The 18,014-nt window shown below is 37.7% G+C and overlaps 2 protein-coding genes across 2 annotated transcripts; one reads left to right on the top strand and one right to left on the bottom strand.

Moving 5' to 3' along the window:
- The first annotated feature begins 283 nt into the window (after window positions 1-283).
- LOC125234581 (probable RNA-binding protein CG14230) lies at window positions 284-10,151 on the top strand. The gene is made up of 8 exons (XM_048140877.1): window positions 284-496; window positions 574-698; window positions 1,173-1,490; window positions 1,635-1,814; window positions 1,888-2,126; window positions 2,466-2,755; window positions 3,134-3,370; window positions 9,919-10,151. Exons 1-8 carry the CDS (start codon window positions 310-312, stop codon window positions 10,092-10,094), a joined length of 1,752 nt encoding a protein of 583 aa, XP_047996834.1. The 5' UTR covers window positions 284-309; the 3' UTR covers window positions 10,095-10,151.
- A 2,361-nt stretch (window positions 10,152-12,512) lies between these two features.
- On the bottom strand, window positions 12,513-13,852 carry LOC125234624 (28S ribosomal protein S9, mitochondrial). The gene has a single exon (XM_048140949.1). The coding sequence runs from the start codon at window positions 13,765-13,767 to the stop codon at window positions 12,562-12,564; it is 1,206 nt and encodes a 401-aa protein (XP_047996906.1). The 5' UTR covers window positions 13,768-13,852; the 3' UTR covers window positions 12,513-12,561.
- Window positions 13,853-18,014: the final 4,162 nt, after the last annotated feature.

Here is an 18,014-nt window from a genome sequence, read left to right as displayed (position 1 = left end):
AGTTACACATTTGGATTCATTAAATATTATTCATATGTACCTAAGATTTATTTATATTATTTTACAATTATTAAATTTAGAGTATTTTACAATGATGAAGCGAATGATGACATTAAATATTTCAAGCGCCGTGTGCAAACTCCATTTAAAAATCTGGCATGCATGCCGTTGAGAGTCACTCGGTCAGTCAGTGTCAAAAACACACTACAAAACATAACCTACAACTTTTACCAGAAGGCAGAAATCAATTCGTAAAATTTTCCCGTAATAATGGAGCAGTGCACACACAACGCAATAGGTACAGTCATAATGTCCCAAACAAGGCTTTTCGTCGGAAATCTTCCCAATAATTTCAAAGAAAACGAACTGCATTCTGTCTTCTCTAAATTTGCACAAGTAACCAACTTAGATATTAAATCTAAACCAGCAGCAGAAAATGAAGGATCTAAATTTGCATTCGTTACAATATCCGGCGCCAATAATGATATTGAAGCTTGTAAGTAGTATTAATTTTTACTGTCAAACGAGTTCTGTATAGATTATAGGTTTCTTATTTTATTAATTTACTTACAGGTATCAAACACTTCAGTCATACAGATTTTAATGGGAGCAAGCTCTATGTAACCAGGGCTCGGGAGAGTTTTCTTGAAAGATTACAAAGAGAAAGACAAGAAAATGAACAGAAACAGGCAGAGAAGGTAAAATGATTTAAAACAATTTAGTTTGTCTCTTTGTTTCTATGATGTAGATGTAGATGTAGTGTAGGGACGCCCGGCCGGAAGCAGGCGGGCTGTCGATCACTTGTTGTGTTCATTCAGCCCAATTCCCTGGAGTTGGAGCTACAGGTTACTGTTCCGGCAGCATTCCCACACTTCCCTCTTCAAATCTTCTTGTTTTCCTGCAGAAGGAAAGGACATGTTTTAGTTCGACATCCTTGAGTTCTTCTACTTCTAATCTATCTCTGCCAAATGTATTATATCGCGGTGCCGCATACATAATACATTCCGCTAACAAGTGTAGGCTAGTTTCCTCCATACCACAGTGTGGACAGGATTCGTCATCTCTTATTCCTATTACCTTGAGGTGTCTGTTGTTTCTATGATACATCTGTATTAAACTGTCTTCCATAGTAACATGCAAATTTAATCTAAAATTGAATTTTATCATACCAGCACAAGAACCACAAGGAACTGTCCAAAAAGCATCCTGTTATTAAATTAGGCGAAGGACTTAACCCAAGAAAACGGAAAATTGAGAATAACCAAAATGGAATCCAGCCAAATAGGAATTTCAAGGAACATCAGACAGATGAACATAATATTATCACTCATAAACCTCATGGTGATGGACCATTTAATAAGCAACCAGCAGTACCTGCAGAAGACAAGAAAAAACTAGAATCAAGCAAGAAGAGAATGGAGTCCATGATGAAAAAACGACAAGAATTTAAAAGTAAACAAAAAATAATCAAAACTGGATTGATAGACATTGTAAGTGCTTGTATTTCAGCAACTTTGTGTACATTTGCTGTTTTGTAATATTCCAACTTTAAATTTCGAATACCCAATCCATTAAGCTACTTCTGTGCTGCACTAGTCATTGTCAAATTAATTTTATTATTTATCTCTCAACAGGATAAGAAACCCAATAAAAAACTTAGATTTTCTGACACTGAGGAAGATCACCATGAATTTGCCAACCGTCCCGAACAGAAAAAGAAAGTAACAAAAAATACACTTTTTGATGATGATGAGAGTGATGGAGAAGTCAACTTCGAAATAAAGAAACAGTATGAAGGCAAGAAAGGTCAAAAGGTAGTATCACTGTTTAAAACTACTAAACTTGTTTTGTAGCATAGGCAAAATGTTTTACAGATTGTATTTAAAGGTTTTAGATTTACAATCGAGGTACAAATCTGACAAACGCTTTGTCTTAGATGAAAGGTTCATTGAAGAAGACCAAACCGAAGATGAAACCGGGGATCTTGACGGAGAGAGGGATCCAAGTGAGCCTGTTGAAGGCTCACAAGGTGATGAAAAGACAAAGCAAATAAAGATATTGGAAGATGTTCTTGGTGTAGCAATCAAACCACATGCAACTAGACCTGACAAAGACAAGAAACCTAAGTAAGTATAAGTTGGTTTTGATAAATATATTGTATGAAGATGTGTATGAAGCTGATTGCATTGTACAGGAACATTTGCTTAGCACCTATGCATATAAACTTCTATGCGGGGGGGAAGTGTTTTTATTTTATTTTATTGAGAAGTTCAACAGCGTTTACAATAAAAAAAAGTACAATTCAAAATATTCTTTATTCAAATAGGCTTACAACTCTTATAAGGCTATAACCCTATTTTATTCTTATGAGAACAAATCAAAAAGGCCCACCCTGAAAATTCTATTCTGACATCCTCAATCTACATAATATAAGAGTCATCCAAGAATTTTCTATTTTTTTTCAGACCCAGTATGGGAATGATAAGATTTGATCCCATGAATCCAGAACATTCAAAATTTGTGGTTCCCATGGAAGAGGTGAAACCGGACTCCAAAAAAGCTAAAAAGAAATTGAAAGAAGTTTCTGAACCAGCCCCAGTTCAGCCAGAGGTTCCAAAAGTTGAGGTTTCCAAGGAGCAATTTTACAAAAGTGAAATAACTAAGGAAGCTTTTGAGCAGCCTGCAGAAGGATTCAGCCTTAGAAGCCTTTTCAATAGGGACGATGATGCAGGAGAGGATGATACTGTTTCTGAAGGTTGGTCCATCTATTGAAGACTAATTCTCAGAATACTTCAGATAAGTTATAAACTACCGTGTTCTTGCGCATCCATAAGGCGACGTAAACCGCCGTGTACATTGCCCGGTATCATTAGACAAAGATTTAGAAATCAAAAACAGCTTATCCCTTTTTCAGTCTATTTAAGTCTGAAAATAATACTTTATATGGTATCTTCCACCACGTAAAAACGATTAAGATGTGTCCTTAAAATAGCTAAATACTATTTTACAATACAAATAAATAAATACTATATTATGGTATTATTGTAGTAATGAAAGGGCCACACAACAGGTTCAGCTTGTATAATAGGTACATATGTAGATATACCAAGTGCTTACATGACGTTTTTTTTAGATAAAAAAGTACAAGATGCCTACACACCAGCACAACCTCCTAAGAAACAAAAAGTGAAAAATCCACTGGATCCTGGTGAAAGAAACCCGTTTGTCTATGACTCGTCTGAATCCGAGGCGGAGGATGAAGGCGCCGAACATAATAAAGCAACAGAAAAGGATGTTCCACTAGTCACGGAAGTCAAGGCAGTCTGGAAAGAGAACTTATTTTTTTCGAAAGACGACATTCGTCTAAAAGGTAGGTGTTATTTTTTCAGAACTTATTTTTAGGGTTCCATAGTCAACTAGGAACCCTTATAGTTTCGCCATGTCTGTCTGTCCGTCCGTCCGTCCGTCCGTCCGTCTGTCCGTCCGTCCGTCCGTCCGCGGATAATCTCAGTAACCGTTAGCACTAGAAAGCTGAAATTTGGTACCAATATGTATACCAATCACGCCAACAAAGTGCAAAAATAAAAAATTGAAAAAAATGTTTTATTAGGGTACCCCCCCTACATGTAAAGTGGGGGCTGATATTTTTTTTCATTCCAACCCCAACGTGTGATATATTGTTGGATAGGTATTTAAAAATGAATAAGGGTTTACTAAGATCATTTTTTGATAATATTAATAAAATAATCGCTCCTAAAGGAAAAAAAGTGCGTCCCCCCCCTCTAACTTTTGAACCATATGTTTAAAAACCGGCCAAGTGCGAGTCGGGCTCGCGCACAAAGGGTTCCGTAGCAGCAAATATAATAAACTTATTATGTCAATTTATACACCTGCCAAAATTACAGTTAAATCAACCTATCTCAAAAACTATAAGAGATACTTTGATCAAACCAAAAATCGTTGAAAGAGTTAATTAGCATGCATCACCTCTATTTTTTTTAGAATTTTATACCCCGTAGTTATAAAAATAGAGGGGGGGGGGATATACTTTTTACGACTTTGAGAGCTGATATCTCAAAAACCGTTCACTTTAAGAAAAATGTTTTTTAGAAAACTTTATATCATTTTAAAAGACCTTTCCATTGATACCCCACACGGGTATGTACATCGAAAAAAAAATTTTCATCCCTCAGTTACATGTATGGGGGGCCCCACCCTGTCATAATTTTGTAGCGGTTCATACAACACATATTCCCATCAAATTTCATCACTGTAGTACTTATAGTTTCCGAGTAAATCGGCTGTGACAGACGGACAGACGGACAGACGGACAGACGGACAGACGGACATGACGAAACTATAAGGGTTCCGTTTTTGCCATTTTGGCTACGGAACCCTAAAAATATGAAAAAAATCACAAAAGTAGAACTTTACAAAGACTTTCTAGGAAAATTGTTTTGAACTTGATAGATTTAGTAGTTTTTGAGAAAAATACGGAAAACTACGGAACCCTACACTGAGCGTGGCCCGACACGCTCTTGGTCGGTTTTTTCGAAAGACGACATTCGTCTAAAAGGTAGGTGTTATTTTTTCAGGTGGAGTCAGTTTAAGCCATAGGGAACATATTTCTCACTCCCACCTAATTTTGAACTCTAATTGTGTGTAAATCAGTGATAGGGTCAGTAGTCAATTTTGCATCATCACTGACATGTTTATATGTACTTCTACTTTATAAAATATTATATTCGTCACTTAGTGCGTTTTCACATTCCGATCCGATATCGGATGTAGGACCCATATTATCCCATTTTAAGCCGCCATCTTTGATTTTTGCCTTTAAAATCCTTCCAACATGCGACATCGAATCCTCCAAACACATAGTATTCTTTAATAGTAGTAATAAGTTAAAAAAGTACATTAAGATTAATAGGTATATTAGGAGAACCCAAAAGCTGATCAAAGGCCAGGCATGTATTAAGAAATATAGTAAATTAAAACACACGTTAACAGTTATGAAAAACAGGGTTCAAGACTGTCATTCAGAGCTGGAAGTCAAGGAATCAAATTTTCTGAAATTAAATGCCGACATTAACAGGCTGAAAGATGAGCTGAAAGATGAGATATCCACCATGTATGAGACCACTAAAAAACAAGTTGAGGAGCACATACAGGCTTTTAATAAATTGCTGCTAGAAAATAGAGATTTGGAGGAGCGGTGTAAGGCATTATTAAATGGAAAACATTGTAATTGTGGCCAAATGCCACCAGCAAAGATTATTCAAGCCGATGTGGCCCACGACACAACTAGGCATGCGGCAGTAGTTAAACAGCCCCCTAGAGCAGTCAGTAAGACTGTTGTTTTTTCAGATCAGATTGGGTTAGGAATGGGCCCATTATTAAGCTACCAGTTAGAGCAACAAGTGACAAATTACTGTTATCAAAACATTACTTTGTCTCATTTATGTGACCTTATTTCAAAGGGATGTTATGATAGCAGTACTACATTAGTAATTTTATTAGGAAATAGTCTTAATGTAGATAAGCTTAGCATAGATAAATTGATGTCCACTCTAAATGTTATTGAAAAATCTGGTGTGGGGAAAATTATATTATGTGCACTACCTTATGCAGAAAATGTATCATATGACTATAATTGTAAGATGCTTACTACAATTCTTTAATGTACCATGCCATAGCTGTTAATAAAAAGTACCATTTCTTTGACTTAAATAAATTCATTGAGCGCTTCATGCTAGCTCCACGGAAGGTATTTTTGCCAAAGAAATTTTTTGTATATTTAGTGGAGTTATTGGCCTTCAATATTGAGCCAAATAGATGTAATAGTGTTATATATAAGTCTCAGTCAGCTGACAAAGCCAAGGACCCCATGCCTCATTTAAACTAGGTTGTAAGACAGCGGAAAAACACCTGAGTATGAACGTTGTTCACCAGAATATTCAGGGTTTTTCCAGCAAAGAATTAGAAGTAGGATTATTTTTAGATAGTAATAATGTTGAAGTTATGTGTATTACTGAACATTGGTTGAAACAAGAACAGTTGATATTTGATTATGTTAATTTTAAATTAGCTAGTTTTTTTGCCAGAAAATCTGCTGTTCATGGTGGCTCCCTTATTATTGTTAAAAATTGTATGAAGTGTAAAGAGCGCAAAGATGTTGTAAAATATTCCATAGAAAGAACTATAGAAATTTCATGTGTTGAATTAGACAGATATATTATTGTATGTGTTTATAGACCACCATCAGCTGACTTCAGCATATTTGAATCTACAATGGAAAATGTTCTGAAGTTAGTGTGCAAGGGCCAAAAACATGTTATTGTATGTGGAGATTTTAATGTTAACTTGCTCGAGTCATCTAGTAATACTGTTAAAATGCTCTGTTTGTTTAAATCATTTAATTTATTTAATTTATTTCTTGAACCTACCCGGGTAGGTGTGACTAGTGCAACATGCCTAGATAATATTTTTTGTAACTGTGAATGTATAGATAAGAAATTATTTAACTGTTTTCATTCCGATCACAGCGGCCAAAGGGCAGCTTTCTTAAACGTTATTCATGATACTCCACAAACAATAACATATAGACCCATTACTGGATCTCGCTTGGAATCATTCAAAAATGAAATTCAACATAGTTTGTCTATAATACCATTTTCGCATTATGACTGTAATCATTTGTATCAAGAAGTTTTCAATGTAATTCTTAATCAATTTAATAACAATTTCAAAGTGAAATCTATTAGTGGGTCAAAAGTTAAAACAAAGTTTAGTGAATGGGCTACTGTAGGTATTCACAAAAGTAGAAAAAGACTTTATGAACTTTATGGTGAGAGAGAGCTGAACAAGAATACAGAATTCCTGGACTATGTAAGAAACTACTCAAGAATCTTCAAGAAAGTGTGTTTAACTGCCAAGAAAAACTTTATTAGTTCTAAATTGAAAGTGTTGGACAACAAAGTGAAAACAACTTGGAGTATTATAAATAAAGAAGCTGGTAAATGTAAATCACGCGATTGTCAAGTCAACATTGTATCAGATAATCAACAAATAGTGTCGAACAGCGATGTTGCCTCGGCATTCGAAGATTATTTCTCAAACATAGCCGTTAACACCACAAAATGTTTACATTCTTCTGCGGCTCAAGCCCATTCATTACTTTGTGCTAATGTTAAGAAATGTAATAATTCATTTGAATTTAGTCAAGTAGACTCTGTAAATATTGTTAAAACATTCAAGTCACTCAATTTAAAGAAAACGGAAGACTTATGGGGAACATTAGTTAAAGTAATTAGTCATGTCATAGATATAATAGCACCTTACTTGGCCGTAATATATAATATTTCAATTTCACAAGGCACCTTTCCAGATCTTATGAAATGTAGCAAAGTCATACCGCTTTTTAAATCGGGTGATTCGAGTGATATAACCAATTTCCGACCCATATCAATACTTCCTGTTCTAAGTAAAGTCTTTGAGAAGCTAATGTTAAATGATCTACTGGGACACTTCAACAGACATAGATTACTTACAAGCAAACAGTTCGGTTTCACAAGGGGCCGTTCCACGACCGATGCTGCTTCGGTACTCATTAAACATATATATAATATTTGGGAAAATTCTTGTGATGCAATTGGCATATTTTGTGATCTTTCAAAAGCCTTTGATTGTGTGGATCATGGAACGCTCATTTTGAAATTAGAACACTATGGTTTGTCTATAAATGCCCTAAACTTTATGTCTTCTTACCTTAGCAATAGAACACAAACAGTAGTTGTTAACAAAACTCGCTCTAGCGGGACTGTTGTCCAATTAGGAGTGCCACAAGGCTCAATTTTAGGTCCATTCCTGTTTTTGGTTTATATAAATGATTTGCCATGTATAGTAAAAAACTTTTGTGAAATAGTACTTTTTGCTGATGATACATCACTGCTTTTTAATGTTGACCGAAAATCTACGGATTACAATGTAATTAATAGCACGTTAGCTGATGTACTGCAGTGGTTTACTGTCAACAATTTACTTCTTAATTCTAAGAAAACCAAATGTATTCGATTCTCTCTGCCGAATGTTAAACCAATCGATACAAAAATACTTTTGAATGATGAATGCTTAGAGATGGTAGATACAACACTGTTCCTTGGCTTAACATTGGACAAAAATCTACAATGGAGTCCTCATATAAGGAAACTAGCAAGCAAATTAAGTTCAGCCGCATACGCCGTTAGGAGAATCAGGCAACTGACTAATGTTGAGACAGCTCGCCTAGTGTATCATAGTTATTTTCACAGTGTAATGTCATACGGTATTCTGGTTTGGGGCAAAGCAGCTGACATACAGACTATCTTTGTATTACAAAAGAGAGCCATTCGTTCTATTTACAACTTAGGAACACGTGAATCAGTAAGAGAACTCTTCAAAGAAATTAATATCTTAACTGTAGCTTCCCAATACATTTATGATAGTATAATTTATGTTGTTAAGAATTTAGACTGTTTCACTAAGAATTCTGATATCCATAATTATAACACTAGAAACAAAAATAAGCTTGCCATAAAGAAGTTTCGTGTCCGTAAAGTACAGAAGTCATTTGTTGGGCAATGCATTCATTTTTATAATAAGTTACCTGACACTGCTTTGAGATTACCCCTCCCAGCTCTTAAGAACTACTTAAAAAAATCATTGATGTTAAAGGCTTATTACAGAGTCGAGGACTATTTGACAGACAAACATGCATGGCCCGAACCAGAAACTACAAAAAACGAATAGCAATTAAAATAATTGTATTATGTATAGAGGACACAGTTCAGATAAGAAAGCACATCAAATATTTTATATTTTATGCTGTGTAGGTAAATTACATATTTAATGATATTGAGATTCATATTATCTTTTTCTTCTGTGACAATTTGATATGTTTTCTCTGAAGAAGAACGACGTATTATTAAGCAATAATATAATTTATTGAAATTAATTTCCATAGAGTACCTAGTCTGTTCATATTCTTTGATGAATACTTTTGCATGTTAAATTGTATCTTGTTATTTAATGCATGTTAGTTATAAGATGTAATGTTTTGAAAAGAAGTTGCCCGCCGAGTTTCTTGCCGGTCCCATAGTGGATACCCCCCTCCCAACTGAGGGGGGACTGAAATCTTCTCGAGGCTGAGGCGTAGGGTTAGAGCCGGCGTAGCTTTATTTGACGTTCATATGCGCATTGTAATATGCCTACTTGAAAAATAAATATTTCATTTTCATTTTCGAATCATCAGATAATGTGAAAACGCACATAAGGTGTTCTAATTGGAAAAAGCAGAAGGACATGTTATTGATGCCAAACATTTTAGCTTTCGTATGGAGGTCTGCCGACGACCTGACCTGACCTTCCTAGATTGCTGTACCTACCTACTTATTTTTTTTTTTAATACTACGTCGGTGGCAAACAAGCATACGGTCCGCCTGATGGAAAGCGGTGACCGTAACCTACGGACGCCTGTAACTCAAAGAGTGTCACATGCGCGTTGCCACCCCATTAGAAACTTGTACACTCCCCTTGTTGTGTACTTAACACAGCAAAAAGGAGTGTCAAGTTCAAAGGAGGGTTTGGGTTGCCGACGACTCAAAGCTAAGTTATTTAAGCTAGGAACATATTACGCGGACGTCCGCGGACGCGGATCTAGACAATGAATATACACTTTACCGTGCAAACTATCGGTCGTCGGTCGTGGACGTGGCCTTGAGCGCATGGACGTCCGATCGAAGTCTGGCTCGCTGGATGTTTTGATCAGCCGAAGCCACGTCCCGAAGACCGTGCACACTGATCGGTCACACGGGCGTCCGCGTAGTATGTTCCTAGCTTTATTCTCTTCGAATGTGTACACTTTTTCGTTGTATTTTACAGATGGGCTGGCATTCTTTAACAACGTTGGCTCACAGGAAGCATCAAAGGAACGAAGAGAACTTAAATCAGTCATGAAGAAACGCATGTACAACACAGCACGAAAGAACGAGATGTTCAAGAAAAAGATTGGTGGCAGAAAGAAATCTATGAAAAAGAGTTACAAAAAGAAAAGCTGAATTATAAAAATATGCCATAAAAGTCATAAAACTGTTACATAAAATTTCTATATATCAGTTTGTACTTGATTATTTTCACCCTTAACTTATTAAAAACGGCAAGGAAGCGAATCAGCAAACTCAACCGCCGGCGCCGGCCCGGGCGGCGGTTGAGTTTGCCGGTTATTTAAGTACTCCGCCTTGCAGGTGTTCCTATATTTAACCTTGCTATCAAAAGGAGCGTTTAAGCTAATCCTTTCTCGCTAAGAGGGCTCAAAAAGTTCCTCCCTCCATGCTAGGAGTAAAGTATTTTTTCTGTTCAAGGACGCCTCCGCGTATACAAGACGCGTGAATCCCGCCAGGCGGTGTCGGCACAGGTTTAGGTACCTTAATCAATAATCATATTTTAGATTATACCTAATCATATCCCCACATATGATAACAAAATAAGTACCTAACTAAATCATTTTGCCCCCTAGTGACGCAATCTACTTTCCTTACTACCGGTGTAACTAAGAGATTGGAGGCCGTATATTCACTAGGTATTGAAGATTATGTTTTAGAACCGCTCGCTACGCTAAGGCTTCAATATACGCACTCGCCATAATGTAATTTGCTCCCATGTTAACCTTTAAATGCATAGTGATGTATATGCATGATGATTTTTAGGGTTCCGTAGTCAACTAGGAACCCTTATAGTTTCGCCATGTCTGTCTGTCCGTCCGTCCGTCCGCGGATAATCTCTGTAACCGTTAGCACTAGAAAGCTGAAATTTGGTACCAATATGTATATCAATCACGCCAACAAAGTGCAAAAATAAAAAATGGAAAAAAATGTTTTATTAGGGTACCCCCCCTACATGTAAAGTGGGGGCTGATATTTTTTTTTATTCCAACCCCAACGTGTGATATATTGTTGGATAGGTATTTATAAATAAATAAGGGTTTACTAAGATCGTTTTTTGATAATATTAATATTTTCGGAAATAATCGCTCCTAAAGGAAAAAAAAGTGCGTCCCCCCCCCTCTAACTTTTGAACCATATGTTTAAAAAATATGAAAATAAACCGGCCAAGAGCGTGTCGGGACTCGGGCCACTCTCAGTGTAGGGTTCCGTAGTTTTCCGTATTTTTCTCAAAAACTACTGAACCTATCAAGTTCAAAACAATTTTCCTAGAAAGTTTATATAAAGATCTACTATTGTGATTTTTTTCATATTTTTTGAACATAGGGTTCAAAAGTTAGAGGGGGGGGGGACGCACTTTTTTTTCCTTTAGAAGCGATTATTTCCGAAAATATTAATATTATCAAAAAACGATCTTAGTAAACCCTTCTTCATTTTTTAATACCTATCCAATAATATATCACACGTTGGGGTTGGAATGAAAAAAAATATCCGCTCCCACTTTACATGTAGGGGGGGTACCCTAATAAAACATTTTTCCCCTCACTAGCTCGGAAACACGTGTTTTGTCCTTTAATACCAGCGGGTAAAAACGCATTTTATCCACTAGTGGGTAAAGTAATTTGACCTTGAATAAAGTCAAATTAACTGCTTTAAAATTTATAAAAGTAGGTGAATCTAATAATAAAGATGATTTACCACCTGTGGAACTACTGTAAGCAGTGATAAACGCAATTTTTGCGTTGTAGTTTCCTCGCTATAGTGAGGGGAAAAGTTTTGTGTTACACTCGGGTGCAAATGTATTTTACTTCTCGTGTGTTAAAAAACTCGCAAGTTCAGGATTCTATTCTCGAACCACTCGCTTCGCTCGTGGTTCAACTATAGAATCCTTTCACTTGCTCGTTTTTCAATTCCACACTCGGCGTTAAAATACAACTTTGCCCCCTTGTATAACAAATAACTATTTTTCCATTTTTTATTTTTGCACTTTGTTGGCGTGATTGATATACATATTGGTACCAAATTTCAGCTTTCTAGTGCTTACGGTTACTGAGATTATCCGCGGACGGACGGACGGACGGACAGACAGACATGGCGAAACTATAAGGGTTCCTAGTTGACTACGGAACCCTAAAAATCACAAAAGTAGAACTTTATAAAGACTTTCTAGGAAAATTGTTTTTAACTTGGTAGGTTTAGTAGTTTTTGAGAAAAATACGGAAAACTACGGAACCCTACACTGAGCGTGGCCCGACACGCTCTTGGCCGGTTTTTTTTTGATTATTGACAGCATGTCAAAATTCAAATTTGAATAAATTTTGCCAAGGACATGCATTTAAGGGTTAATACTCCTCCAGGACTACAAATGACTGTGGACTGTGCTTTATATCTCCACGAGTCCTCAATTAAAAATGGTCTTGACAGACAGATAAAAGGGCAACAAAGTGATCTGGGTTCAGTTTTATTTTTTTGGGGTATGCGTATGGAACGCAAAAAATGAAGTAGAAGTTAAATAACCAATAGATAAAAACCAGATGTTTTTAATAAACCTTTATTTACTCATACTATTTTAATCTAAAACAAATTAACGCCTCTTCCAAGTGGGCTTTTTCCTGGCTCCGGGCTGCCCAGGCTTCTTGCGTTCGCGGCGGCGATGGTCGCGCGTCAGAAGGCCTGCCACCTGCATCTTCTCCAACATGTCTTTATCCACAAAGCTGCGGAGCCCCCATGCAATGCCCCACCTGATAGCTCCCGACTGGCCTGAAGGACCACCACCCTCGACATTACATTCCACATCCACTCGGTCCTGGAGTCCTGTGAATACTAAAGGAAACAACACTTGTTCCCTAGGCTGTATATCCTCAAAATAAGTTAAATCTTTCCCATTTATTGTAATTTTGCCAGTTCCGGGAGACCTTATTGTGACATCTCCTCTTGCTTTTTTTCTTAAACATTCATATGTAGTGACAAAGGCCCTACCTTCTGCGTCATAGGCAGGTTTAGGGATCTCTAAGGCGAATTTTTGAGACACTAATGGCTTGCGGTACTTTTCAATAAAATCTTTATGTCTGTATGAGTTTGGTAAAGAAACAAGCCTCTCCATAGCTAGCAGAAAATTGTCATATTCGAGGTCTGAGAGTCCTTCAACCAGCATCTGCTCCAATTGCTCCTTGTTCACCCACACACTGCTGACAAGGTTCATGGAACCATTAGGGTCAGGTGTAGCTTGTTTCCTGACAACTCTATCCTCAAACTTATACAGGTCTTGTATACCCTCAACTGCATCATACAGGAGCTTGTAATAATTTGGCTTGCCAGTATAAAACAAAAAGTGGTGTGGCCTGCCGGCTTCATCAAACTCTGCAGCCTTCCGTGCTGGAAACACTTCTTCTGGAGGCTTCATCAAAGGTCGAGCGGCTCTGTCGTAGATGCCACTAGGGAACAAATACTCAATGGCTCTGTCCACATCTTTTTGAGTAAAAGTTTCGGGATCTTCACCCATCATGTTAGCAAGGTGTCTTTTGCCTATTTTATACTCAAATTCCTGCCTTTTCATGAACTCGTCATGTGCCTGAGCTCTCTCTAAATAAGATTTCATAGCTTTACTTATCTTTTTCTTTTTACTTAAAGTTTCCCAGTCGGTCATATTATTTATAATAGATTCAGTACTTGGAGGAGTATTGCTGCTACTTCGGCTCACATTGTGCACGAGTGGACCTCGATTGTGAAGATGAATTCCCTTAGTAGCAGCACATAAATGTTTGATGCCGTAATTAATGATACGCGACATTTTTAGTATTTATTTATAATAATATTCACAAATTCTATCTTTTCAGGAATTTTTGTAGGTTAGGTTAGTGTTGTAGCTGACAGTTTTGGTTAGAGAACGAAATTCCGGTTTTATCGGTTTTGTTTTAATACAAAAATATGAATTAAGCTCCATTTACACTTAAGCAGGGTAAATAGACGAGCCTATAGCGAGGGCGCTTGACGGACCGTGATTTAAAGAATCGCGATCAGTTTGCCTTCTTCTCGCTCTCAATAAAATTTTAGTTGCGCCGGAGTCGGACGTATGGAGGACCATTTTCTAGGCGATTCGATGTGCTTCTAACTGGACGAAGGTCGCTATCCGGTACGTCCTTCTGTTACGACCTTTACTAATAGGAAAAACAAAACGAATATGAATTGCCGTTTCTTTTATTTAAATTTCGTAACAGCGTGCGTAGCCTATGCACAAACGCTCGTAGATATCTATCTCTATTGCTCTTGCGTATTGGCCGCGACAGAGCTAGACTACCTTTCGCGGCGTTTCGTTTTCGTTTCGCGTCGTAGAAATCTAGAAATGCCATTCGGCTGCGGGGCCACTCACTCACTGGTTATGGGCGTTTCCTCCTCTGATTTAGAGGGTGCGCCAACGGGCGACTTTTCGAAGCGACTTTTTTGTCGCGACCATGGGCTAGTATGAAAGTGCGCTCACGAAGCTACGCAACTTTTCATTCAAATACGTAAGTCGCCGAGCAACTTTGTCGCCCGTGAGCGCGCACCCTTAGTCCGTTGTCACATTATCCGATCCAATATTCATATTCAAGAATCTTATATACATGGATGTTGCACGCCGAACATTACTTTGAAGCCAGAAAATTTGACCTTGAATTACGTCACGCCGGTCTTGCATCTCTTTCTTTAGGGTGTCCATGATTAAGCATACATTAGGGATATCCCGCGGAATTTGACGTATTACATCTCTCGACACAGGCTTAAAACCTTTGAACCTCCGTTTTGACAATATTCTCAGCTTGATATGATATTGATATGTGTTAAAATGTCAAATATTAATATTAGCGCCATCTATCTGAGCGTAATTAAGGTTTTTGATTGAGTTTTTTTTTGTATAATACAAAGAAAAGTAAGTCAATTTGATTGAAGAATGTTTTATACGTTTTTTTTATTAACTTATCTGGCAATACATCACAGTGTTGGAATGAGATATGTGAATGAACCTGGCTTCAACTCATTGGTCGGCACGCACTATCCAGAGATATATATAAAATTCTTGATTCAATGGATAAAATCCAAGATGGCGCCTGCAATGTATGGGATAACGCAGAGTGATCAACCGCGTTCTTCTATTCACCCAAAACTCCAGTTTTAGGCCCCCACAGACGGGAGACAAAACTGTTTTGTCTCCGTCGCTCGGTCTATGGGCTAGTATGAAGGTGCGCACACGAGGCGACGCAACTTTTCATACAAATACGAAAGTCGCCGAGCAACTTTGTCGCCCGTGTGCGCGGAGCCTTAGCGGAGCGCAGCGATAGCGGTGCGCCGGACGAACGCGGGCGTTACGCCCAGCGGACGTCGGCGGGAACTAACGAGCACGGATTGCGTGCGGAACGCCAGCGCTACGCTATCGAAACGCTTTATGTGTGGCGAAGGCTTAGCTTAGCTTTAATTGAGTCCAACCTTCACTCAAGTTGGCGGGTACATATCATGATTCGGTTACTCAAACTATGTGCCTGTTTTAAATCCCACAGATATTAACATCTTACAATATCTGCTTATTACGCATACGGGCCCAGTCGTGGCTTAGTTATGGTCTGCTGTTATGGGGCCATAGTAGCGACGCACATGACCTCTTCATAAAGCAAAATAAATGTATCCGTATAATAGCAAACATTCCACAATCAGACAGTTGCAAAACACACTTCCTGGACCTCCATATATTAACGCTCCCCTCCTTATACATCCTAGAAACAGCCTCGTTTGTCAAAAACAATTTACACTTGTTTGAATTCAACAAAAGTGCGCGCCGTAAAAATAATCTCATCCTTCCTGAACCAAAACTAGAAATATATAAAAAAGGACCATATTACCGTGCTATAAATATATACAATAAGTTACCTACCTAATGAAATAAAGTCAATACAGAAAAATAATATCTTCGCCAATAAACTCAAATCCGTGTTATTAGAAAAAGCATACTATACAATCTAAGAATTCATGCAGGATGATCTACAACGAAATTAAATACAATTTCTAAACTTAGAATGTTATAATATAATAATGTGTGTAGCCAGTGTAGCTATAGCAAATCTAGGAATAAACTAGATATAATTTAGTAAATAACTAATGTAATGTATAAGAAATAGCCAATATTGCCATGCCCTACCGGGGTGCCATGCGACCTCCTTCATACTGTAACATCTGTAATGTAATACCATGGTTTGCAATAAATGATATTGATTGATTGATACAATACCATAAGATTAATAAGTATGAATAACTGTTTGATCACGGAAAACTGAAAAATAAGGAGAGGAAAAGTCAAAGAGGAACAGGATTATGAATAACAACTAGTCAAGGTAATAATAAAATATATTGCCACAACTCTTGTAACATATATAATCCATTTAATACTGTTATTGCTATGATTAGGTATTTTATTTAACACAGGAATTGGTGCCTGAGAGCATGTAGAAAAGTGAATCTTCTAAGTGATAATAGTCACGGGGAATTTAGATTAGATTATAAGCAATACTTAGTATATTCGATACAAGCGGAAACGATTAGTAACTCGTGTCGATTTAAACATTCCCTTCGGTTGTGTTTTATTTTATCGCCACTCGTTTCGAATTCCCTCTTTGCAAGTGTATCGTACGGCGTTTTTCAGTACATATGGCCCTTTGAAGTTGAGACCTGACAAAACATTTCTTGTCTTACAACATGATATTTCTTGTTCGCAAGGTACTAGTGTCGGACTTTGCGAACTAGTGCGAAAAAAAACACCATATGTACTGAACAATTTTACAGAACATATGGCACTACTTTAACGTCCTTGTACGGAAAGTATAAATTTACTTAACCATGAGGGACATAATGTACTGTAAACGGTGTACTGTCAGAAGTGGCGTACTAGAAGAGAGGCATAGGCCTCTGAGCATAGGCTCAGCAGTGGGCGATAAAGGGCTGATATGATGATGATGATGAAAACGGTGTACATACACTTGCGAAGAAATAGTTATTTATTTTTATTTGTTATATGTTATACAAGGGGGCAAAGTTGTATTTTAACGCCGAGTGTGGAATTGAAAAACGAGCAAGTGAAAGGAATCTATAGTTGAACCACGAGCGAAGCGAGTGGTTCGAGAATAGAATCCTGAACTTGCGAGTTTTTTAACACACGAGAAGTAAAATACATTTGCACCCGAGTGTAACACAAAACTTTTCCCCTCACTATAGCGAGGAAACTACAACGCAAAAAATGCATTTATCACTGCTTCCAGTAGTTCCACAGGTGGTAAATCATCTTTATTACTAGATTCACCTACTTGAATTGTAATAATGCTATTTTTTTAATATATAAAAGGCCTTTTTAAATTTACAGCTCTCTTTCTATCGACAAAAATGGTTTGACAAACTATAGCTTTCAAGCTTGGTACTTGCTTTATACAGTAACGGGGAAAAAAGAGCAACAACATAGCAACAACCCCTTAAATTAAATGTCACGCTTGTCAAGCGCCCTTCACATTCGCGCGCGAATGCCGCGAACGCGAGTGTGGATTCGATACGCAGAAAGTTCCACACTCGCGTTCGCGGCGTCGCGCCTCGATACGCGCGCTAGTGTGGAGGGCGCTTTATACTCGTATAAAGCTTAGGAACATATTACGCGGACGTCCGCCGTCGCGCGACCGCGGACGCAGATCTAGACAATGAAAATACACTTAACCGTGCAAACTATCGGTTGTCGGTCGTGGACGTGGCCTTGAGCGCACGGACGTCCGATCGAAATCTGGCTCGCTGGATGTTTTGGTCAGCCGAAGCCACGTCCCGAAGACCGTGCACACTGGTCGGTCCGTTGCGACCGCGATCGCAGACGTCCGCGTAGTATGTTCCTAGCTTAACGCGCCATCATAAATGTATTTACTATTACCAGTCTTACACGTTATACGATGTTAATTATGATAACATGCAGTTTCTTGCCTTAAATTTAATGATAACAATAATTAAGGACTGGCTTGAAAAACATTAATAAAACTGGAT

The sequence above is a fragment of the Leguminivora glycinivorella genome, chromosome 16 (assembly GCF_023078275.1).
Source record: "Leguminivora glycinivorella isolate SPB_JAAS2020 chromosome 16, LegGlyc_1.1, whole genome shotgun sequence".
NCBI lineage: Eukaryota > Metazoa > Arthropoda > Insecta > Lepidoptera > Tortricidae > Leguminivora > Leguminivora glycinivorella.
Note: the sequence above shows the minus strand (reverse complement) of the source record. Positions and strands in the feature narration are given on the sequence as shown.

Excerpts from the sequence above, each read along its gene's own strand:
- LOC125234624 (XM_048140949.1), bottom strand. The coding sequence starts at position 13,767 with ATGTCGCGTATCATTAATTACGGCATCAAACATTTATGTGCTGCTACT.
- LOC125234581 (XM_048140877.1), top strand. The coding sequence starts at position 310 with ATGTCCCAAACAAGGCTTTTCGTCGGAAATCTTCCCAATAATTTCAAA. Across the intron at positions 1,815-1,887 it reads AAGGCAAGAAAGGTCAAAAG|GTTTTAGATTTACAATCGAG; the intron begins GTAGTATCACTG and ends TTGTATTTAAAG. Across the intron at positions 3,371-9,918 it reads AGACGACATTCGTCTAAAAG|ATGGGCTGGCATTCTTTAAC; the intron begins GTAGGTGTTATT and ends TGTATTTTACAG.